At 43.1% G+C, this 23946-nt stretch overlaps 2 protein-coding genes and 1 long non-coding RNA gene across 5 annotated transcripts in view; 1 reads left to right on the plus strand and 2 right to left on the minus strand.

Moving 5' to 3' along the window:
* The window catches only part of dot1l (DOT1-like histone H3K79 methyltransferase), a 22804-nt gene extending 18188 nt beyond the window's left edge, over positions 1–4616 (minus strand). The window contains exons 1-2 of one of the 2 annotated variants that reach the window (XM_076087695.1): positions 4238–4616; positions 28–71 (exon numbers count right to left, since the gene is read on the minus strand). In XM_076087695.1, coding sequence (XP_075943810.1) covers positions 28–71; positions 4238–4318 — 125 coding nt within the window. In that variant the 5' untranslated portion in view covers positions 4319–4616. The remainder of the gene's footprint in view (positions 1–27; positions 72–4237) is intronic. The other variant, XM_076087693.1, reaches the window with a different exon arrangement.
* Positions 3266–10880, plus strand: LOC142946431 (uncharacterized). The gene is made up of 2 exons (XR_012953076.1): positions 3266–5770; positions 9163–10880. It is a non-coding gene; the product is annotated as an uncharacterized LOC142946431 (long non-coding RNA).
* The window catches only part of ell (elongation factor RNA polymerase II), a 30688-nt gene continuing 16621 nt past the window's right edge, over positions 9880–23946 (minus strand). The window contains exons 3-12 of one of the 2 annotated variants that reach the window (XM_076087696.1): positions 21826–21947; positions 20493–20656; positions 19089–19339; positions 18863–18987; positions 16349–16430; positions 14012–14615; positions 13666–13732; positions 12913–13084; positions 12754–12798; positions 9880–12663 (exon numbers count right to left, since the gene is read on the minus strand). In XM_076087696.1, coding sequence (XP_075943811.1) covers positions 12559–12663; positions 12754–12798; positions 12913–13084; positions 13666–13732; positions 14012–14615; positions 16349–16430; positions 18863–18987; positions 19089–19339; positions 20493–20656; positions 21826–21947 — 1737 coding nt within the window. In that variant the 3' untranslated portion in view covers positions 9880–12558. Of the gene's footprint in view, positions 12664–12753; positions 12799–12912; positions 13085–13665; positions 13733–14011; positions 14616–16348; positions 16431–18862; positions 18988–19088; positions 19340–20492; positions 20657–21029; positions 21171–21825; positions 21948–23946 lie in introns of those variants that run through there. The other variant, XM_076087697.1, reaches the window with a different exon arrangement.

Here is a 23946-nt window from a genome sequence, read left to right on the forward strand (position 1 = left end):
TTCAGAGTCAGAGTAGATGTCACTTACCGAATGGTCTCGATGATTTCATGAGCAGCGTCATGGTTTTTATCCTGAAAACAGAAAGAGGTTACAAAATAAAATATAAAATACCTCTCAATGTGATCCATTACATTCAACAGCACCACAAACTACAGCTTCCAAAATGACCATAAAGTTTAATCATCAGCTCTCAAAAACCACAACAAAAACTCTTAACAAAAACCCAACATTATAGCCTTACTGCAGGACTGTATGGTTTACTGTAGGACTGTGTTACTGCATTGGTTTAAGCTCGGTGCACCTAATTAAACTGGCAACTGAGTTTAGAAAGCCCCAAAAATATAGAAAACTCCATATAATATGAATATAAAGTATACATTTATTAAAAACACAGGCACACTCACTGAAAGTCACTGACACAACTAAATTACAGCTTCATGTTCACACATTGCAATGAACACTACTACGACTGATTCATCCTCTCGTGGCAGTAACATCTCACAGACACAACGGTGAGCACAAACGTCACTGAATACCGTTTAGGCTATTCAGGAAATCAATGTTTACAACACATGCTCTCTGAAATGTTTGTGTGACGATGTTAGTCCCCATAGTAGACATTTCATTGTGGTGAGACCAGTATTAACAGAATAAAATGACCCGTTTAGACCTCTAGGATAGTCACAGGTCACAATGTGGTGCTGCAACAACTTATGAGACATAATGTCATCATATACACTTCCATCATAACGTTCTTAGCCCTAATACACTTTCAACATCTTATTAAGTGTCCACCATAACACTGTTTATTATGGATTTAAGACCAGAAAACCTTGACACACAGAGCTGAGCATCTCAAATGAATCTTCATGTTCCAAGCTTCCAGATGATGCATTTGACTTTGATGGGGCATATACTGTTGACAAGCTATCTCCCCTTAAAACAGACACATATTGGTTTATGATAGGAGGGGGGAGTGGAAGAGGTAATCTGAAGTTAAACCTGCCTCCTAGTTTTAACTTTAGGTCTCATTTCATTTGGAAACTTTCAAGAAACTGGTTTAGTTCATTCAAAAACGCGTCTCCATCAGACTATTCCAAACCATGTCTGAGATTTAAGTTAATCTGATACAAAAAAAAGGCACTTGAGTCTAGAACAAAGCTTCATAAAATAAGATTGTAATGATATTGACCCCATGCAGGGAGTCTATAGTTAGCCATCTTAGCTGGAGTGTGCTCAGCAGCTCTGTGGGAGTAACGGGACTCAAGTTACACCCAGAACGCAGCCAGCCTGAGCCTGTTGCCTGAGCTGACCCACTGACCCACTTTCTGTCTCAGACTCCAGCGCACTGCCAAGAAGAGCCTCTGGTGGAGGGAACGAAAAGAAGGAGAGCGTGAGAGAGGGGGGAGAAAATCAGAGGGTAAAAAGGAAAGAAAGTGAAAGTGAGAAGAGCTAGAAAGTGGGGAAAGTGAGGGAGGGGGCAGAGCGAGAGAGCGAGAGCGAGAGAGAGAAAGAGAGAGAGAGAGAGAGAGAGGTGGGAAAGCCTGGTGTTTGTCAGCTGTTTGAGGCCTGGCACAGCAACCACAGCTCACAGCCTGGAGCTCCTGGCTTCCCGCTCAATACTGCCCGCCACTACGACACAAACACCCGCCAAAGCTCAAACATGCACGCGCACGCACTCAAATATGCATGGCAACACAGGAGATCTACTGCTATTTCTGTCAGGCACAGCGTTTCGGTTGCATTGTCAAGCTAACCGCTAGCTGTGTTGCTCATAAAGCAGCCCGACCTACAAATCTTCTTCGGCAGATTCAACACACTGTGTTCCACTTAAATATGGAAGGTGTACACGGTGTGTGAGGATATGAAAGAGACTGTGAGTGAACGGGGGGGGGTGTCACCTGCTCACACAAAGACGGCACACAGCAACACCAGCAAAGGGCTGCTGCTAAAAATAAACACCGTCTGAAAGCGAGACAAAAAAAGAGGAGACCCTCCTCTCCCCCCCCCCCGCTGTGGGTATACTGAAGCATGTACGACTCCTCCTTTCCTCACCATCTCTTCAGTCAATCTCTCCTTACACCCGTGTGACCCATGGTGGGTGTCGGGGTTTTACACTACGCGCTGCGCCACTACGTGTACCTCAAGACGCCTACGAGAACAAATGACTAAGGCAGGCGTGCCGCTTACACCCTTGTACTACTCTCACTCGCCACGGAATACTAATTCTCTCAAACTAAAACAAGATACCTGTGCTGGCTTTCTGTCTTTTAAACAGAGAGGAATTGTGAAAAACACGTGTGTACACTAGCGGGTGACTACCAGCATACTGCTATCCAGAGAAGCTGTCTCGACAAGTAATTGAAAGTAATTGCAGCCTTGTAAATAATAGGTGTTCACAGGTGAGAACCAAACCAAAAGATGTTCAGCGGTACGTTTTTTAAATGCTTTGTGGGCCTGGTTCGCACCCACGCCCAGAACCAGATGGACAAAGTGCTGCACGCCACCAGCAGTGCTCTTCAGATGGAAGCATTTACAGATGCACAGATGTGGGGATTTAGTGAGAGATGGGGAGAGAGAGACAGGGAGGAACACAGAGGGAATTAAAGTATTTTTATGGGCTTCATTCCGGGGGGATGGATTAGAGTAAAAGCACGCCTGATATTGCATCAGCATGTACAACGGCCATGTCGTGTGTATCACAACACACACAGCACTGTCTTCATGCTTTGTGGGTGAGATCAGCGATCGCAATGCTCTGTGGGAGTGAAGAATGAATCTAGATGCAGTGGGCTCTGTTGTTACCAGCAAGCAGTTTAATTAAACGTGACTGGGGGAAAAAAAACACACACTGACATGTGTTTTTGTATTCTATTAATAAAGCATTGCTGAAGAGAAGCAGTCTCTGCTATCCTCCTCCCTGTAGAGTTGGCCATATGGACATGAGAGGAGAGAGGAAGTCGTTCCCCTTTGAAAACAGGAGGAGTGCACCACCACATGAATAGGCTCCATATTGCAGAGCTCCTCCACATGCAGGACTATCAGCTGTTTCTAATTCAATGCAGGACAGCTAGTCCCAGTATAAATAGATATCAACAGTATACATTCCTGACATGTTTGCTCTTGTGTTTACCCGTACACACCATAATATAAGGAAATGGGTGAGGCAATGAATCCACTAGGGAGGAACTGTTGGTGTTATCAGATTATGGCCTGGTGTAAAAGGGAGAGTCCACTTTGGCAGCCAAAGCAGAGAGGAGCGGCCGATTACATCAGCAAGTAACTCTGACTCAGGCACTCGAAACCCATTCACTACATATTTTTTGATTAACAACAAACAAACCGATAGCTGGAACTGAAATAACCAGAATGCCAGGCTAGGTGCAGCGTGGGCGGAAGTACAGAAAGACCCCCCACACACACATTCTGAGAAATGCAGCACCGACTGTCTCACCGCAATTACCATAAAGGAGAAACAACTTAAAGCTAACTATACAACTCTGAAACGACCACATAACTTGCAAAAACTTCCTCTTCCGTTTGTCTTCAATGAGTCAACTGCAACCAGCCACTGACGTGCAGACAGTATGATAAGTGGAAACACAACTACAGTACATGTAAGAGGAAAAACAAGTCTCAGGCTACATGCATGTGAAAAACTCAAACAACCAGCTGGACTCAATCATAGAAATGCCATACGACACATGTCACGTGCCTGCGGCACAGTTCACACAAACGCATCTTGGAAATAATCTCACTTTGTTAACGTTAATTATTATTTTTTGTAACAAATGGCAACATTAGATCTAAGCAGAGACACACGTGTATGACCTACTAACGCATGTGTGTCAGTAAAAACATGACAGGTTATAACCGAAAAAACTAGTTAGTGTGAGACTGACATCGTGCAGGATGTGAAGAGTGGTCAGTTTAATCACTCCTATTTCAAAACATCGTATTACTGGGTGACAATGTTATTGCTTGGTTGTACACTACATAGTTACGTTATTCGGTACTCTGATCACATGAACCGTGGTCTGTGTGGTTATACAAGCTAAATGTCACGACGTCTGTCACCGTCCCGACCAGTATGACCTGATCACCCGGACGAGCGTGTGCCATTGCTCCTTCAGCTAGCCAATGCTAGCAAGAGAGCTAACGTTAGCTAACAAAAGACAAAAAACAAGAGACAAAATCTACATCCGTGACGGGTGAATTTTAAGGTTTTAACACTTACGTATACCGGTAACGGCCACGGATAGCCAGCGGGTTCTGCTCCGACCGGAGATTTGAGCTTCAGCTCCAGCTTTTCTCCCATTCTCCGCTTCACGGTGGTAGCTAGCTAGCTAGCTAGTTGCTGCTCTCTGTTAGCCAGCTGGTCAGGTTAGCGAGCAAGCTACAACGTGAACATTTTGGTAAAGAAAGAAATACGTGGAAACGCGTAAAATAAAAAAAAACGTAGACGCTCGCGCGGTAAATATCCACACGATACGGTCACGTGCCCGAATGTAATCTGACTAAGTTTCGTTTTTAGAATAAAAATGCGTGGTTTATGTCCACTGGCAATAACACATCGTCTGTGCCGCCGCCATCTTGCCCCGGCATGAATAAATATGGCAGGGGGCCACTGGGAGCAGAGAGGACACAGACGTCACCGAGGGACCGTGATATCCAGCGCGTGGGGCAGCAACACACAGAAGCACGAGCGAGCACACCGTCGCCACGGTGCGTGACAGCATAGTTCACGTCACGACTTTTTCCAGCTCAATACAGAAGAAATTATGAAGAGCTGGACAATATAACTTTATATTTATAAGTTCCATGATGAAATGGCTTGTTTTCCTAAAGAAAGCAAATACTTTGTTTAATCAAAGCAAATACTTCGACTAACTTGGCTTAAGTAAATATTGGATTTAGGTGAACCCGCATGAACTTTTTATAACAAATTTAGGGATACAATTGTTCATCATGAGACAAGCTTTTTAACTATACATTAAAATAAAATAAGATACTCATTTATTAGTCCTGCAGTGGGGAAAATTACAGGATCAGCATAGTAAATCAAAACAAGTATTACAAATAAGTAATAAAACAGTAAAAGAATTATATAAATAAAAAATCCAAAAGTTCTCTGCATTTGACCCATCCCTATTAGGGAGCAGTGGGCTGCCAATGACAGGCGCCCGGGGAGCAGTCAGGGGTTTAGTATCTTGCTCAGGAACACTGCGGCACAGAACATGTAGTAAACAAGTATCGAACCGCCAACCTTGCGGACGCCGGACGACCCTGTCTACCCGATGAGCTATGGTCGCCCCTATCGGTGAGGTTCAGAATCACCATCTTGTGGCTAAACGCCTCACACACTCTCTCTCTCACAACACCTGGGTCCTAGAACTAGCAGGTCTACATGAAATGCACATGCTTATTGATGTATTATATGTGAGATACAGCTCCATGTATCAGTTAACTTTTACTCCCGCTGCTCCAGTTTCAGATATTAATTAGGACTTTAATGAAATTCTTTAAATACTAAAAAACTTGAACTTGCTTTTTGAGAAATACAGATTTATAATAAATACTGAACTCAGATCGAAGCACTTCTTCTTAAACTAGAAAATGCATTGGCTTTAGAAAATGCGTGTGAATGCTGACAGCGGAAATAAATTGTGTGTTGCTGAAAAACCTGGAGGCTGAAATGTAAAACTGGAAGCGCCGAAGCTGAACTGCATCGCCTGAAGAAGCTGAGAGCTGAGATGCGAAAAGCTGGAAGGTATACTGAAATAATGCCAAAGCTGGAAGTTCAAACTGATTGCCGTTAAAATGCTGAAAGAAGAATCGTTTCTATTAATATCAGACAGATTTACTGCATTAATAAACAGAATGCATTGCCCCGAAGAGCTGAAACGTATTGCATGAAAAGAAAGAAAAGGCTGAACAGCATTACACAGGAAAAGACGAAATACATTAATAACACTCATTTATAATTGAAATGATTAATGACGGAAACAGAAAAAAAACAACTTAAACTGTGATAATTCAAAAATTGTAAATAATTAAAATAAAGTCTGTGGCTTGAAGTATGATGAAGTAGTAACCGAAAAGTAAAAAAGTTAACAATAGTGTGAATGTTGTTGAATCAGCATCTAGAAACAAATTAACCTTGTGTTACAGACAGTAGCTGACCTTTGAGATAAACACACGCACGCACGCACGCACGCACGCACAGGCCTGAATCAAAGGACCTGGGGTGGTCAAAGTCCTAAATGAGGACAACTGTCTCACTTGAGTTAAAAAACATTGATCTTAAAAAGTCTTACATTTTGTCCCATTGCCTCAATTTTCAAATCCGAAACTATAAATGTTCCACAATGTGGGCTGAACAATGTTTTATGTGTTAACATTAAAACTAGTGAGGTAGTATGTGAAAGAAACACGTTTATGTATCATTAAAACATGGATTTGTTGTTTGTTTGCCTGACTGAACTTATGGAAATGACCAAATAGACAAAATAACACAAACTAAAATCTAATTTTCTCCAAGAAGTGAGTACAGCTCTTTGGCTGTTAATCAGCAGACCTGCTTATTGCTCTGTGTGTTTTCAACACACGCTTACTGTTCATTGCACCATGAGCACAAAAATCACATTTAGAGATAATACAGACAGCAGAGTTACAAACACAACACAAATACTTTCTATCATCAGCAGTGGTGGAAGAAGTACACATCCTTTACAAATACATCATTTAGTACAAGTAAAGGTATACAAAATCCTACTTGATTACATGTGCTATCAGCTTCATGTAGTTTAAGTATCAGCAGTAAAATAACTAAAGTATTATAAGGTTCATGTAGTTAATGTATCAGCAGTAAAAGTACATAAGTATTATCAGCTTCATGTAGTAACAGTACATGTTTAGTAAAATGTCTCCTGTGATATCTGATTCTATGCGACATGATTCTTAACAGTGGCGGCTGGTGGAAAATGTTCAAGCTAGGGCTGTGCCACATCCAATCAATTTCAGCAAACATCCCAGTATGATTTAATGCAAAAACATGAAGGTATCAAACACGTATTACTACTTTGCATTTAAATATTTAACCTTTATTCCAACATGAAAAAAGCAGTAAATAACACTTTGACAAACACGTCAGGACATCGATTCTGCCCCAAGCTGAATCTATTTGAGGAAGCTGATTGGCTAAATTGTATGTCACACATTTATATCTTTAATCAGCAATTGGCTAAACTGCTTCATAGACCCGCCTCTTTTGGGCAGTTTCTCCAGCGCCCCATTGCTGCTGAGACGTGCACACGTGGAGAGGACCTGCATGAAAAGCATATATTTACCGCAGATATCATATTTTACACATATTACTGGGTGATTCCATATTTCAAAAACACAAATATTGACAATTTGTATCGTTTATTATTTATTTTATTTTATTTGTTGTGGCTCAAGGTGGGGCGGCGGCCTAGCGCCCTCTACTTATTCTAAATACTAATGCATCAACATTAGAGCAGCATGTTGCTGTTGTAGCTGGAACTATATACAGTGAGCTAGTTTAGTCCTGCGGTTCCCAACATAGGGGCCGGGCCCCTCCAAAAGGGTCACCAAACACATCTGAGGGGTCATGAGATGAGAGAGGAGAGAAGAAGAAACTAAGTTCTGATACACAAATTTGTTTTCAGTTTACAGACTTGTCTTCATTTTAGTTTTATTGTTAAATGATTAAATCATTTTCCTCCTTTCCGTCTCAAACTATTATTCAAATGAAATCATGCGAGAAGTTAAAAGGAGAAAGATCTCTTTGACTGAACAACTAAAAAACATTGATGGCAACCGATAATATTTATTATACGCATTTAAATTTGTAAACTAGTAGCTAAAGTTGTCAGATAAATGTAGTGGAGTAGATGTAAATTGGCATAAAATAGACATACTAAAGTCCTCAAATTTGTTCTATACTCGAGTAAATTAAATCTGTATACTTTCCACCATTGTGTATTAATTCTCACATTGATTATATTCTACATGTTGGAGAAAGCACATTCCCACTCTATTCGGTCTTTGTACCGATCGTGTTTGTTTTTCATAGTGACCATATATAGACTGTTGTTTCCACCCCTTAGTCTGGTCTTATATGCGCTCCTAACAGGTTGCCAAGCTGCCCACAGATCAGATGCCAGCAGTCAGAAACGCTTCTCTCTCTCTCCCTCTCCCTCTCTCTCTCTCTGCACTTCAACCTACATGTATGACGCCAGTATTAGTCTCGTCTTTGGAAGTAGAGATATGCTGCTTACACATACAAATGAAGCTATTGTATTTGAATCTATTCTGAAATGCCCTCATGTCCGACACATGCCAATTACCTCGCACAACTGACCGACCTTTAGTTCAACCGTGGCCTACATTTCCCCATTGAATTGCTGACCCGCTCTGTTAGCAGATCATCTAAACAGAGGTAGATCCCCCCCCCCCCCCTCTCTCTCTGCATTTTAGTGCAGAAATCCCACAAGAAATTAAATCCAGGCTGACTAGTAAAACCTTGAAAACACAGAGGGGTGAGAGGAGGGCTTTAAGTCCCTCTACGATGCGTGTAAACATGTATATGCTGCTGTATGTTGAGCAGAGGGAGAGATGGCAGCCTGCCACAGTGAACTCTCTAACCACCCCCCCCCCCCCCCCACCAGCTCCCTGCACAGCGCTGCTGAGGCCCACTTCGGGATGGGAGCCAGTAGCAGCATAGCGAGGCTCAGGCACAGCTCAGCCCGGCCAAGTGGAACACTGTCGCTATGTAGATTTCTGGGATCTTTCGGTGTGTCAGATTACAGCGAGCCCTGTCCTCTCTGTTGCATTGCTGGAGCATCTTCGCTGCTATGCCAGGGCCTTTTGTTTTTCCTGGATCCACATTTCAGTGTAAGGCACAGAGTTGGCTGTAAATAACAGTCATGGGTTATAATAAGAGGATGCAGATTAGACACGGGCCAAACACCCTAAATACTGACCGGAGCGGTTGAACTAACCTTTGCCATTACACCGATTCCCGAGGGTGTCATTAACCATATGAGACACTTCACCTCTCAGGAGAAACGATGCAAACTGGGGAGAACAGAGGGATCTGAATGTCTCTTATTGATTTTGTTGCTTTTTGTTGAACAGAGACAAGGTGTGCCAGCAGCGTGTGGCGGCTTTGGAAACTAACCGTGTGAAACTGCTGCCATCTGCAGGACACCCTCTTCACCACAGGACTCAGTAATTGTAGACAAATGTTAGTCCTATACACATTTATCATATATGTCAGTATCCAGACTCCTCTGATGTCTCGGTGCTTCCAAAAACCCGTTTTAAAAATAGCTGCTCTATGGGCTTTCCTGAAGAGAAACGTTACATCTTTTGACTCGCCAGAAAGAAGATATGATCCTATAAAAATTGTAAAACACAAATCAAACTCTAACTGTTTACGTTGCATTCACGGCATCATCACGATCCATCTTCCATATTAATGTAGGTCGGGGCTGACCCAATATCAGGCTTCCACTACACGATTAGTGAGGTAAAAAAAACGATATTACCGCAATATCGATAGAACAGTTAAATGTGTGCGTTTTGTTTTTTGGCAAATTAATTATACACAAAATACAAGTGTAGGCAGGTGGTGATTGAAGAGGCGCTGGAATATTTAAACATTATAATTTGTATTATTAACACATAAATAGTTCATTTTTTTAATAACAGTTATCTTTAATACTGGATCGCAACCCCCACTAAAAGTACCAAAAACTCCAATAAAGCAAAATCTTCTATGCACCAACTAATACTAAAATTCTACTTCATTACAATATCGGACGGCAACAACTGGCTCAGAATTTCCACAAATCAGGATTTTAAAGAATTTTATTGAAACAAAGATCAATTTCAGTCCCAGTCCCTCATGGTTTTCAAAAAGCGTGCTTTGGGTTTTAGCGCCAACATTTCATGACTCTTCTCCAAAGCCCTCTTTGCTTATACAGCAGCATGTATATACTCAAGAGAAAAGAAAAGAAAAACCTATACAACAGGTCATTTTGGCACAATCAACTCATACAACGGTACTCCTGTGCTGGCATATCGTTACTGTCAAACGGTTTGCTCTCCGTCGGAGCAAAGCGTGTTCACTGATGAGCACATTCACAATGGATATCTGACCGTAATAAGAGTTGTTATACAGGAATTATGTCAGAATGTTTCTAGAAAACAAGATACAGTGAGTGAAAAGTGTCTTTCTTGTTAAAAAAAAAAAAAAAGAAAGAAAAGAAAAGGTTGCAGTACTGGGCAATGCCGATTCTGGTAACAAGATATTCACCGTTACAAACGTCGTGTCCCTCCAGACCCAGATCCAGCCTCAGCCTAGACCCGGCGAGTCCTGGAGCATTGGCCTTAATGTAGTGTTTGCATTAGGAGGGTTACATAATCTGAAATCTGACATTAGCTTAAAAAACACTCGAGCCCAGTCATGCAAATCCCCATCTGGAGCAAAAGGAGTCGCCTCTGACTTCTCACAAGAAAACACGGGGAAAGTTTCCACTGGGTGATAAATGATGACGAATGAAATGATAACAGGAAGAAGAGAATACTGTGACATGTTCCTTTGTCATTTGGTAGAGCGTTTTGTTTCATCCCACTCGGTTAAGCACTTTGGTATACATGCTGGTCAGAGCCACGTCGAATCGATACATACTAAATTCAGTTGGACTAGGCCTTTGCTTGGCTTTCGGTATCCTTGGGCAGTTTTTTTTTTTTTTTTTTTCTTCAAGTAAAGATACAAAGACTGTTCATTGTAACACATTCATAAAGCATGCACTCTGATGGACAAAGAGAAAAGTGTCATTTGGACAAAACCCCCCCCCCCCCCCCAGTTAACAGCAAGATCAGGAGGAAAAAAAGTGCTGATTTTTCATATTTCACATAAAAAGATCGTTATTAAGAAACGCAGTCGCTGACTGAACTCGCTCGTTCATCGGGTGAAGTCAGGATACAGCAGTTCTAAGTAGTCTTCGGACACGGCGAGTGGATCTGTCGCGAGAGCTGATCCGGGAAATAGATTTCAGGTCAACCTCGGTGAATATCTGACATCACATTTGAAAAAGGCAAAAACTGGTCGCAGGTGAGAGAGGCCTCCACCCGGTAACATGATGGAGGATGGCTTCATCTTAACAGTCGTCTCGATGGACTATCACGTGGGTCGATGAGCAGACGAAACTAACAGCGTGATCTTTTTTTTCTTAAAGACGCTGTGAACACTATTTGAACATAACTTGTGCAAATGATAGTAAATTAGCAGATCTGTGGAAGAGAACTAGTTTTTTTTTTTTTTTTTTTTTTTTTAAGGATGAAAAGAAAAAGACAGATCCGCATCCCCCATCTGCATCATCTTACAATTAAGAGGATTTTACTGAAGCATGAAGAAGAGCAGCGCTGGCGGTTTTTTACTCTTCCGATAACTTTGAATTATTCTATTGCTACAAAAAGCCATCAGGACCTAAACTGGAAAGACAACCAATTAAGAGCTGAATGTAGTTCTTCATCGATACATTATGATGAACATCAGGTGAACAAGCACTGTGGCTCGTCACAGCCGAGTGAGGAGGACCGTGTTTAGAGAAGATCTACGGCTCCAGAGTGACTGCAGACCTTCTCACATGTTAAGACATCTGCACAGGTTGCTTTTTTGTTTTCCAGAAAAGAAAAGCCGAGCACACAAACCTGCATCCGACCGTGTGCATTTAGACACATTGTCTTGATTCGTTCAATGCTAAATATCTGCATCTCTTTAAAAGAGAGAAATATATAATTAACGCCAACAGATTGACAATTCGACGGGCAAGGCAGCTTCTGAATAAAATACTGGCTGACATTCATGGTGCGAGGACAGAAAGAGAAGAGACAGCTTTTAAAGTACTGATACCGAGGAGTGTAGAACAGACTCATCCCCCTGAATTAAGTGTCAAAAATAAATAAAAAGAAAAAAACGGAAAAATAACTTCAACATCATAACCATTCGTTTCAGTACATGGGGGGGGGGGGGGAAGTGATCATTATAAATTAGTTGCATTTGGCGTAGAGTCCGCAGTTTACATCTCTGTCTCAAATATCTAGTTTCAAAAGCAGGAAAGATTATTTGGATTATCTCCAAAGAAAGTGGGAAAGTTTTCCATGTTTGACTCTTTTAGACCTCTGTTCACATAGCAGGGTTGGGCTGTTGAGAAAAATAAAGCCACGCGGAGCCGTTTTTTTCCCGGATGCATCGTTACTACACAGACGGACCTGGTGCCACACGAGGCACAACCCCGTCCTCCAAAAAAGAAACGGGAAAAAAAAAAAAAGGAAAGAGAAAAATATCGTGTGTCCTGCTTAAGTCTTCATTCGAGCCTTTGGCCCCAATGAGGGGGAATACTCCTTTCATGGCATCTTCCGTGTGAACATTTTGTTGTTGTTTTTTAGCACAGGCGGAATCCAGAGTTTTCCTTTATCTGCTTGGTTTCCAGAGACAACAGGGAAACAATGTCGGAACTACTTTTAAAGTTGCTGTTGATCGTACTCGGCAATAAGTCTCTTTATATATGCCAGCTTGTTGTGTAGATATTCACAGCGGTTCTTCTCTTGGCTATAGTTTGGATTAGTCTGCAAGGGACATGAAAAAGAGTCAGGATCTGATAACGTACTGACATACCGTAAGCCATCAATGTCTATTATAGCAGGACTTAAACTTACCTTTTTTATTTTATGATACTCTTGAAGTATCTGATTGTGGATTGTCTATGTAGAGAACACGGATAAAAAAAAAGGATACGGGTTATGAATATAACTGATTGAGCATCTTTTTAAGTTACTCAAAATGTTTTCTAACAATTTGTGCTTTAGCTAACCTACCTTGTACTTGTCTGTGCCTTGAGGGAGCTGTTTGAGCTCATTGTCGAGCACGGTGAACTGCCGGGTGATGCCGTCTATCCGAGCATGCAGACCTCGGTACTCACTGTACTCGGAGTTGAAATCGTTTTTATACCTCTGACGCTGCTCCGGAGAGACGATCACCGTGTACTTCCTAGGAGGGCAAGAAGAGGAAGAAAAAAGTCACAAAGAATACATCAAAGTCTCGTCAGAGGAACAATGGTTATTAGAGGGAGACTTTATGAGGAAGTACTAACACAAACCAATGAAATGTATTTATCCCAGGCGAAGGCCTGCCACGATAACCTTTGTAGGACGATATATTGTCCAAGAAATAATTACAATCAACAATATTCTCATTTTAAGACTATTTTATGCCACTGATATAATGTTAATAATGCAAGTACAAACTTCCAAAGAGCAATTCACTTTTAATTCTGAAATTAAATATAATTGAAAATATTTTTAAAATATCCTAAGTAACTAAATTAAACAAATAAAAACCACACAACCAAAACAATAAATAAAATGGACGCTCGTTAACAAAAATTGCACTTGACCAGAAGTGACAGCGAAACGTGTCTCATCATAGATTTTCTGTTCATTCGGCTTTGTCATATAATAAGTCGATAACGTAAAAATGATGGAGGTCATGTCCATATATCGTACGATAAGTTATTATCCTCACAGGTCCATCCAGGGGTTGTAAAGTCTAAATCTGCATTTAATACTCACAATAAATAGCCTGCCACCTCAGGTGACGACGTAGGAATACTGGTACTGTTGCACATCCCATTCAGATCTGAAACAAAGTCACACAGGTTCACAGGTGTGTATTGGAGGTTATTGAAGGCGTAAACACTGAACAGCAGGGGTCTCCATTTAATCAGTGAGTCACAAACTGGTCACATCACTCTCTCACAGTGATGACTAACTGGTGTCCATCCACATAGAGAACTACTTTTATTCAGAAATCTCTTATCTGATGCAAGAGCTGTGTAACCGACGTTAGTAAATGGGACATTTTGTGCAGAAGAAAAGGGATGCTGTGTGTGTGTGTGTGTGTGTGTGTTGCTCTCACCTGTGCTTTTGTGTGGAATACTGTTGCTTTTGTGGTTTTCTGGGCTCAGCTCGCAGGCTTGGTTCGGCTCAGGCACACGTTCCCCACGACTCTTCCTCTCCTTCTCCTGAGCCCTTTCCCTCACCCTCTCCTTGTCTTTGCTCTTTTCCTTGTCTTTATGCTTTTTTGACTTCTTCCTGGACTTGTTGTTGAAAGACGGAGGACTCTTGTCCCGAGGAACGACCGGGCCCGTGTGTCCAGGAGACGATGTGCCGATGCTGGGCGCCGGGCCCGAGAGCAGCGTCGGTTGTTGGCTGAGCCTCTCGGACACGGCGGTTTCCTGAGAGTCACAATCTCTCCCGTTGTGGCTGGAGTCATTGCTGACATCCGACAGTGCTTCGAAAGGACGGGGGATGTCTAGCAGAGGGAGCTGCTGGGAGCTGGACGTAGTGCCGCCGTCCGACATTGAAACCGCCACTCCGGCCTGAGCGCCACCTGCCTCCCCTCTCCCATTGGAGGAGCTGAGCTTGCCATTAACCGGGGCTGTTGCAGCCTTGCTGGCGAGATGCGATATCCTTGGCTTTTTGTTGGCTAGAGGGTCGATGAAATCAGCAGCAGGTCGTTTCTGGCGGAAAGAAAAAAAATAGCAGTTTTAGTAGCGGAACCCAAAATAGGGTTCAACATGAATTCAATTCATCTCAGAGCGAGTGAAAGGAAAAGTACAGACAAAAATGGTCCGAGCTGTGGGGGACAAGGGAATGTTCAGAAGACAGGATCTAGAACAAGTAGACAGATGGAGAAAGCAACACAGAAGAAAGAGAAGTAGAGGATCTGTGTTCTTAGTAGCACTGAGCATATGATGACTGTGCAGTCTTTTCACAATACCAGGGATTAAATTACAGACGGGCCCCGTTTGACCCAGCCCACACTTATGTCGTTGGGAGTGGCTGACCCGATCACTGTGTGGCGGCTGTGCCAACAGGACTACTTTTGGGTTCTGTAACAATGACGAAAACCAGCGAGGAGCTCCTTTTGGGCCTGCAAAGCTTTTTAGACTACTTCCACACTGTTGGTCTTCTTCTTACGACACCCAAAAACTAGTAGAAGACACTGCAGAGTAGGAAAAAAACAACACTGTAATGTTGTAGAGTAGACAAGGCTTTTACTAATGCTGATGTATGTTTGCATGGATGTCGTCCTGTGCTGTGCATCAGTATTTTCAGGAGGCCAAATGTATGGGACGGTGGAGAGCATGACGAGACAGAACAAAGTGGGGCTGAGATCCACAGTCCAGTGGATAATGTCTGTAATTAAGGCCGGGCCATATATTGTTACTATATCGACATTGTGATATGAGACAAGATATCGTCTTACATTATGGATCTCTAAATATTGTAATATGGCATAAGTGTCGTCTTTTCCTAGTTTTAAAGGCTGCATTACAGTGATGTAATATGCTGACTGTTATAGCTGTTCTATTATTTGCTATTAGCCACTTACTTTTGTTTCTGTAAACCAGTGTGAACGGGAAACGTTTTTTGAAATGCTAGCAGGGATGGAAGTTATTTTGTCATTTATCCGTCTGTGTGTGTGGACACGGTCTCACTCTGTTTGCCCTGAAGCTCTCCCTGATTTATCCATCACCTTTTCTGAGGTTTACACACAGCCTTTACCTGCTGTGGTGCTCTCTTTGTACACCGATGAATCTAAAAAGAGAGCCCGGAGAACCGTTTGTTTGTGTACGGTGTTTACTGAGGGAGGGAGCGGACAGGAGCAGCCATACAGTAGGTGTCTGAGGTGAGAACAACCTGAGAGGAAGGAGCTATTAATGTAAACTGAGCAGCTCCTCCCCCGTCTACCTAATGGAAGTGTAAACAATGGTTAGACTCCAGAGTCTGGTCTCACCTTAAAAAAAAAAAAAAAAAAGAGCAGCCGGACAAGAAATATTAATTTTTATCATGCAATGAGGAGAGAGAAAAAGAGTTTTAATAAACTAAAGTGTACCAAGGGGGCCCATTTAGTTTAATAACAAGGCTTCAGTGCTCATGCAAACAATGTATGTTTGTTAAAAGCTCATAACAACCATTAGTAAGTAATACAGGTCAACTGTAAAAACTTCTGAAAACATTTACTGCAAAAGGGAATTCACTGAAAAGGCCGAGAGAGGATTTAGAAAACCCCTTTTCTGGGAAATACCAGAAACCTCCAGACTGCAGGGACAACCCAGTTAACAAGGCTGTAGGTAAACCGGTGGACATCTTTGTCCCCAATTCCAGAACAGTTACTGTACCAATGTGAGGGGCAGCTAAGTGATATGGAAGTGAGTGGGAAAGTTAGAGGAGGGAACAGGAAGCTCACCTGAGATGGCGAGCTGCCGGCCAGCTCTTTGGGCGGGCTCTCCAGCGGAGGGGCGGAGCTGTTCGGGGTCTGGTTCTGCTTCCTAAGAGAGGGAACACGTGCGGATAAGAACACAATCTTGATATTATTTCTACAGATTCTCTACTGTAACCTGCATACCAGCGTCACCGGGATCTATTCAACTACCTGTTGAGGTGACGCAGCATCTCCCTCAAGTGCTGCTTTCTGGAACATCAAAGGTTAAAGCCAGATTTGTGCCCTGAAGAGCAAAAAAGTAAAAGCTACGTAGCTGCCATTTCTCCAGTGACAAAGTATGAGGGCATTAAAGAACAAGTCACAAGAGTGGCTTTGTGAAGTGGGTAGCTATGACAACAGAGGAAATGAGGGCCTACTTGACAAAGCAGCACTTCACCATAACCACACACTTCATGACAGGGAATAACTTAAATCATTATAAAATCTGTTCACAAGTTTTATACCAGTTTTAATAATCCAATTGTGCCGTCTTCTCTTTTCCACAGAACAGGTCACGTGTTAGCTCGCTGCATGTTTATTTAATGCTTGAACAGTTCTGGCAGCGAGTTCAAGGCGAGTGAGAAGGCGACATGGCGAGAGAGACAGAATATGGTAGCGCGGCTCACTTTGTGTGCGCATGTTGTCGGTTTATCAGACAATACAAACACCAAAAAGTTGACTACACGGTGCAGAACATCCCTGATCCAATGGATTCCCCCCAAACTCAAGATGAATCTATCACACAGCAAGTGTCGAAAACAAAACAGCTGTGCCAAACAGCAGCTATCCAGCGATGATGAATAGTGTTTAACCAACTGATCCAGGCTTGTTTTAAAACATTAAACGCAGTTAAGAATGAATTATTAAAGATGTATTTCAGCACGCAGCATGTTTACCGACGGGAACAAAAAATCCACTGCTCCAAACACGACATTATAATCTGAGATGTGGAGATGCTGCTGTCACAGCTGACAACATTATCAGAAGGGGGCAGTTGGGTACGCAGAGTTTTGTCGACGCCCCACCCTGGTTCAATGTGTGTGTGTGTGTGTGGGGTTGTTGGTGTGTTTGTGTCTGCGGTGGGGACAGTCAGAGAGGCAGGCCGAGCGATATGGCTGAACCTTGGACGGGTGCCACCTCACACACGGATCAGCATGTGCTGGAACACTGTTGCATCACGTGCATACCAATCGCGTTGCTGTGCTTCTCCTGCGTGAATTACTGTATTAGCTCAAAAGTCTGGAGGAGCAGCGGGGGGGGGGGGGGGGGGGGGGGTATTAGGTTGTTAGTCAGCTGATAAAACTCACAGAAAAAAAAAAAAAAGAGCTCAAAGTGTCGATTAAAGAGAGATGCACAAATAGGCTGCAAGTATGTGTGGATATGCATGCCTTGCACTCAGAAAATCCAACACTAATGCAATAAAGCAATACTGTAATGAGTACTTTGTAGAACCTTTAATGGCACTGTGCCAGAAAGGCTGTAGTTTGTGTTAATATACTAATGAACTATGAAGCGTTTGAGTCTCTATATATGTAAATGAGGAGAATAAAACACCAAAGGCCCCTTTTAAAATCCCAATACAACACAAAACATGCAGCTGTGTTAGTAGCAGTCTTAACAAAAGCTGGACATCTCAGGTTAAGTAGTTGCACTAAAGTGTGACGATTCTCCAGTGTCTAGCTGCCTTTAGCGTTGTACCACAGGTAAGCTAATTACGGAGGATAGCAGCTATTCTTGAGTCCATTACATAAACACAAATTGAGTGTCGGAGCATTGCTTCCTGGTCTATTCATAGCTGGCTGGGATCTGGCTTTTCCTTAGTGTCCCAGATCCCGAGAAAACAAGTTTTTCCACTGGGAAGAAGGCCAGCAGCTCATGCTGTCAACAAAAGAGGAAACTCTGTGGAGCACACAGGAAAGTTCCTGGGGACACAGACGATGTGCCAGTCCAACAAATATTTAAAAAAAAAAAAAGGTGGGTTTTACACATCCAGAAGTGCACAGAATGAAATTCATGACAGCTTTATAAATCCTTATCATGTCTCAAAAACCCCTTATCTTAATTGGTTATGTAACAAGATATTTAAAAGGGAACGCATACATGTCATTCCTCTACAGAAGGGCGTTTCTCTAAAATTCTTAAATACCAGAGTCACCACCCTGTGGCCTCCTCCTCGCCACACAAACAACAACACAAGGTGCTCTGCAGTGTCACACACTCGTACTCAACACCCAGGAATGTTACTCGTCTACCCAGTTAAAGCAAATACAACGGCGGTATGTCAGATTTAGCAAAGTTACACACGCACACAAAATATGTTATTATAGAAATGCAAGAGTATCAGCTATTTGTAACCAGTAAAAAAAAAAACACTAAAACTGACCCTTCAGAGGAGAGTAGACTGATATAAGCACGAGTGATTTATGGCTGAGGAGAATCATGGTCAGAATAGTGCGACATGTGGCTTTAAGGTGAGAGTGAGCCACATCTTTGACATACTTAAACATGATTCTCTTGAGAAGCTGCTGGTCTCCTTCTGTGTAGCCTGGCCAGTCCTTCTGGATCTCCTTATACAAAACGTCCTTCAATGTGAAGGTGTTGTCCTTCCCGTTCAGGTTCGCCACCTAGGGAATGAGAAAGAAGCATGGGTAAGTCTCCTCGCCTCTGCAGCTGTTGAGAGGCAACAAAGGCAAAACGTGTGTGTGTGTGTGTGTGTGTGTGTGACCTGTTGCAGGTAGCTATCCAGGGAGTCCTTGTCTAGTGGCAAGAGACCATCTTTCTGCAACCTCAGGATGAGCTCAGCCTTCTTGTAAGGCTTGAGGGCCAGCAGGTGTGTGAGGCGCTCTCGGAGCGGCCGGTGCTGAGGCGTGCCCTTCTTCAGCGTACTGCTAGAGATGATGACGGGCCGAGACGTCCTCCGTAACGGGGCGACGTCCGAGAGGCCAGGTGCCAGTTTCCGGATCTGAACCTTCTTACCTGAGGTGGAGTTACAGACGGGGGGGGGGGGGGGGGGGGGGGGGGGGGTTTCGCATTAGAACAGTTGAATAAGGATTGGTCAAGTTGTATTTTAACACAAAAAAAGAAAACACTTTACCATTGCTGAGAATTTCAACCACAGGTAGAATTTCGTACTAAAATCTAGCACTGAAGCAACAAATGCTGGTAGAAAAGGACTCTTATGACTTTTTGGCTGGCAGCCAATGCTCGCTTGTTTTCTTAACAACAGAAAATAACTATTATCTCAGCGAGAAATAGTCAACATCTTTCATCTCAGTGACTGATAACGGCTGAGGGATCTTGCAGATGACTCATAAAAGATGTATCATGCACTGATCTCTACCGCCGCCACGTCCACCAGAACTCACCTCGCATTACAAACATCAGCCAACACCACCTTCTCCCACTGAGACCTTCTTTTAAAGGTGATTCAGCCTGAATTTTGTGTTGCCTCCTACTGAGAACAAAACACTGTTTGGCTCCACGGGACACATGGACTAGACATTCTTTGACCCACTGCTGAGCAGTGAAGAGGCTTACACTGGATTTCTTTCTTTGCAGGCAATGAGGCTGCACTGCTGTGTTTTTTTTTCTTTCTACAGTAGCTGTAGCACGATGTGCTTTATAGTGCAGGTCGGAGACCAAAACAAGAAGTCAGACAGTTGACATGTTACGCCCGGGGTTGTTTTGGCCCCGGCGCGTTTGAATTACATTCATAAGGGTTAGCGAGAAGGAAGATCAGCGTGCGTGTGGCACATTGGCTGTGCGAACATTGAGGAAGCAACCACCATCAAATTCAATATAGTCCCAGTTACAGATGAGGCATGCTGGCAGTGTGCTGGCCCTTTGCCATTCAGCCCCAGACCCAAACAACCTGTCTGGTGCAATGTGAACCCATTCACCAGCCGAGGAAGGCTACACAAACACACGGGCCATTTGGCCGTTTGCAATGCACAGAAATTCTTCCAGCCACTACGTGCCTGTCAAGTCACAACACCTTTGTGCTGTTTAAACGGAATTTCCTCTTTTCCATCAACCAAAAGCTGAGTTATTATCAAATATTGGTCTCATGTCTGGCTGACGGGAGCATGTTTGGTGGTCTGCATGCATCTGTGCCATCATGTCTCCTCACCTACGTATCTCCCCCCGGGCTTGATGACGATGGCACTCCGACTGCGAGTCTCCTCCTCGACCTGGGCCATATTTTCCCTGGCCTTCTGGTAGGAGTCGTCTGTGGCACACACTGTAATCTTGTCCTGGATCCCACCCAAACAATCCAGCTGAATGCTCCCTTCACTGCCAAAACAAAAAAGGGAGATGTTGAGAGAGGAAGTCCGGGATTGAGCATCCAGAGAAAGACAATGGAAAAGATTAGAGGGGAATCGCTACTTATTTTAAAAGGTGCTCCATGAATATTTGGACAGTTATATGAGATAGTCAAGAAATAAACAGATGTCACGTTATATTTTAGGGCATGCTACTTTAAAACACTGACCATACATCCACCACTACAAGTTCTCAGTATTAACCTTAAATCTCTCACTATTTGCAATAAGCCATCCCTTCACTGTGCATTCCTGCTCAGATGAGATCCATGAAACTCCCCGAGAGCACAACTATAATTTTTTTCAATTTCCATCCAACTGTGGGATCCCACAGTACGACTCACTGCCGCATCAAAGCCCATTCTTTCCGTCTCTCTTTGATTCTCCTCCACTTTGATGAGGATTTGGCAGAAAACGAGACGGTGCTGGCGCAGTCGGTGGAAGCGGAGCTCTGTCATTTGGGCTTCAGACTGGAACTCGAGGTTGATTCGGATCCAGTCAGAGACGTGGACGACCTCCACCTGACCCGCTTGTTCAGAAATATTTTCTGAATAATGGGGTCAGAAACTTGGACGGTCAGAGAGGCAGAGGCTTCTTGTTGATCCCTATTATGTTTTTCGACTTCCTTCCTCTTCAACGCAGACATCTGGTCCCATTTGCGTGACTCAGGCAACAAAATCGACACACTATGTTTGGCCAGAGAAAGTCTGCAGAACAAGTTTAATGGGTTGGATGCTTAGAAGGGGATGGACCCACATCATCAGCAGGTTGTGTGTCATTGCAGCTGCTATAAACACAAAGAGACAACACTTGTCTACAAAGATTAAAGAACACACTCGCTTTAATTTACACTGCTTTTTTAAAATTTTGCAACTGTGCAGAATTTGCAAAACCATATTGTTTAATAAGTGTGTTCAACAGAGGTCGGTGAGTCCCCTCAGGTTAACCATGTCAAACAAACAGATTGCCTGCCTGGAAACACTCATTTTGCAACTGCAAAGATTTTACACAGATTATTTACACAGAGCCAAAATGAAGTATTCAAATCCATCGCCACGGTGTACAAATGTTGACATTACAGACGGTGAATCTGTTGCACATTTGATGAAAGTGAGAGAAGAGTCAAGTGTTTGCCTTCACCTGGTGATGTACTGCTGGATGCAGTCGAAGCTGCCCTGGGGGTTATCTCTGCCCACATTCGACAGGTAGAAAGTAAACGATTGCAGTTCACTGGAATTTTCCGACCGTGGTATTGAAATTTTCTGTTGAAGACAAAAGACACCGGTTCTTAATTATTTGGTGTCAGAACAACACTTCAAAGTTCCAACCTACTCTTAATAAATCACATTTGAACAAACTAAAACTATAGTTCAATAATAGTTCCATTATTGACCGCGCTGCCATACATGCATGCGTTTTCTCCGATCTCTTTTGGAGCTGTATATTATCAACATCAGTAAGATACCAAGGGAGGGTGACCAACTGCACTCCACACCCTATTTGTAGACCTAAACTCATTTTTCTTTTTGATGTATTCAGTACTATAAACAAATGCCAGTTCTCTATTGCTTGAAAACCTGGCTCTGACTCGGCAAAGCTGCGAGTAAGCCTCAGGCATTTTCTTGCTGGCTTCAAAGAAGCCGAAAACCTCACGAAATGCAGCTAAAAATCTGGTGCCTTATATTCCTCCAGCTTACTTCTGCTAGGACAGCCTGCGCACTGCAGAGTGTTCCTAATGATGTTCCCAACGTGTGATAGGAGGAACCGCAGGTAAGTTACAGTAACAGAGGAACTATGAACTGTGTCTTTCTGCAGTCTCTGGCCTTCACCGCAGTTTGCCACATCCTATTCCAGCCCCAGTTCCTCCCACACTACAGGTGTTGCGTTTAGCAGACGACAGAAGAACTGGAGTTAACCACCGTTAAGTAATCTCTGGAAACCTCTAATCAGACAGCTGGGATGCAGATGCCGTTTTTTTTTTTTTTCTTCCCAGGAGGGCCGGGCAGGATGAATCCCTGCTCAGCTCCGTTTTCATGAACACGAATTATAAGCGGTGTCAGAGCCCCGGACGGTGCACCGCACTGAGCCACGGTGACAGGAGATAGTTTTGGATTGGCGGTACAGGTCCTCTGGAGCACCTCATCGCCACTGACCTAACCCAGATCAGAGGCTCAGCCTTGTGACTCACTGGCTTCTTCTTCAGTGCAGCTGGGACTGACATGCGTTCAGACTGTAGGCAGCCCTGTTTACCAGAGGTCCCAACACGTGTAAAGGCTGCAGGTGGCCTGCTATAAATACATACAATGTCCTTTATTTGCCCTGCTGGAAAACCTGTGCTCTCAGTGGTACATAGTGCTCCACTGCAGTAGAACATGACACACACACACTGCTGCAGTTCACCTCATACAGATTAATCAATAAGAGATACAATTTGAAAATACAACCGTTATAGTATTAATTGACTTTTTATTATCATCATTATGACAGTTAACACAGGATAAAGACGATACTTCACTACAAGGTTGTTGACTGGACGCTACAGAATGCTGGTCAGTACACATTTGCCGCGGCAGAAGATGGAGGTGGAGACTATTTTGGCAGCAGAAGAAGAATAATGTAGAATATGTATGCTTCTGCCAACCAGTCAAGTTGCAGTTTACACCAATGTCTGTCCAAAATGTTGCCACCACATCATTTTATCCTGTTAGATATATGTGTGACATTGTGTTCTGTGCAGTCACAGTAACCTTTAACCACCAAAATCTAATCAGTTCACTCTGAAGTGGATGTTTGTGCCAAATTTGAGGAACTTCCTTAAGGCATTCCTCAGATATCACACACGGACGGATGACCGACCCGAAAACACTGCGCCACTCAGAGCAGAGACGTAAACCCAAATCACAAAGGATGGTCTGAACCCCTGTGAGGAGCTGACCTGCCTCAGGCAACCACAACCATTAGAAGTTCTGCATGTTCTTGTAAATAAACCACATCCTTCGCCAAGTTATGACGTCTGAATCTATGGAATTCAACCAGCCCGTGCTAACATGCTCGCAAGAGGAAATAGTTCTGATGACACATTTACCCACATATTCACTTTTATCTCTGCTTTAAAAATGTGAATTACAGCAAACAGAGAAGCAACTCCTGTCACACACACACACAATGAAGATTTACTTTAACTTACTTACTCCAGGACCATTAAGCCTCTTGAAATAGAGCTCAACACTGAGTTTCTGGATGAAAATCCCATTTATATAC

Source organism: Anarhichas minor, unplaced genomic scaffold (assembly GCF_050575085.1).
Source record: "Anarhichas minor isolate MPS153535 unplaced genomic scaffold, ASM5057508v1 ptg000010l, whole genome shotgun sequence".
Classification (NCBI taxonomy): Eukaryota; Metazoa; Chordata; class Actinopteri; order Perciformes; family Anarhichadidae; genus Anarhichas; species Anarhichas minor.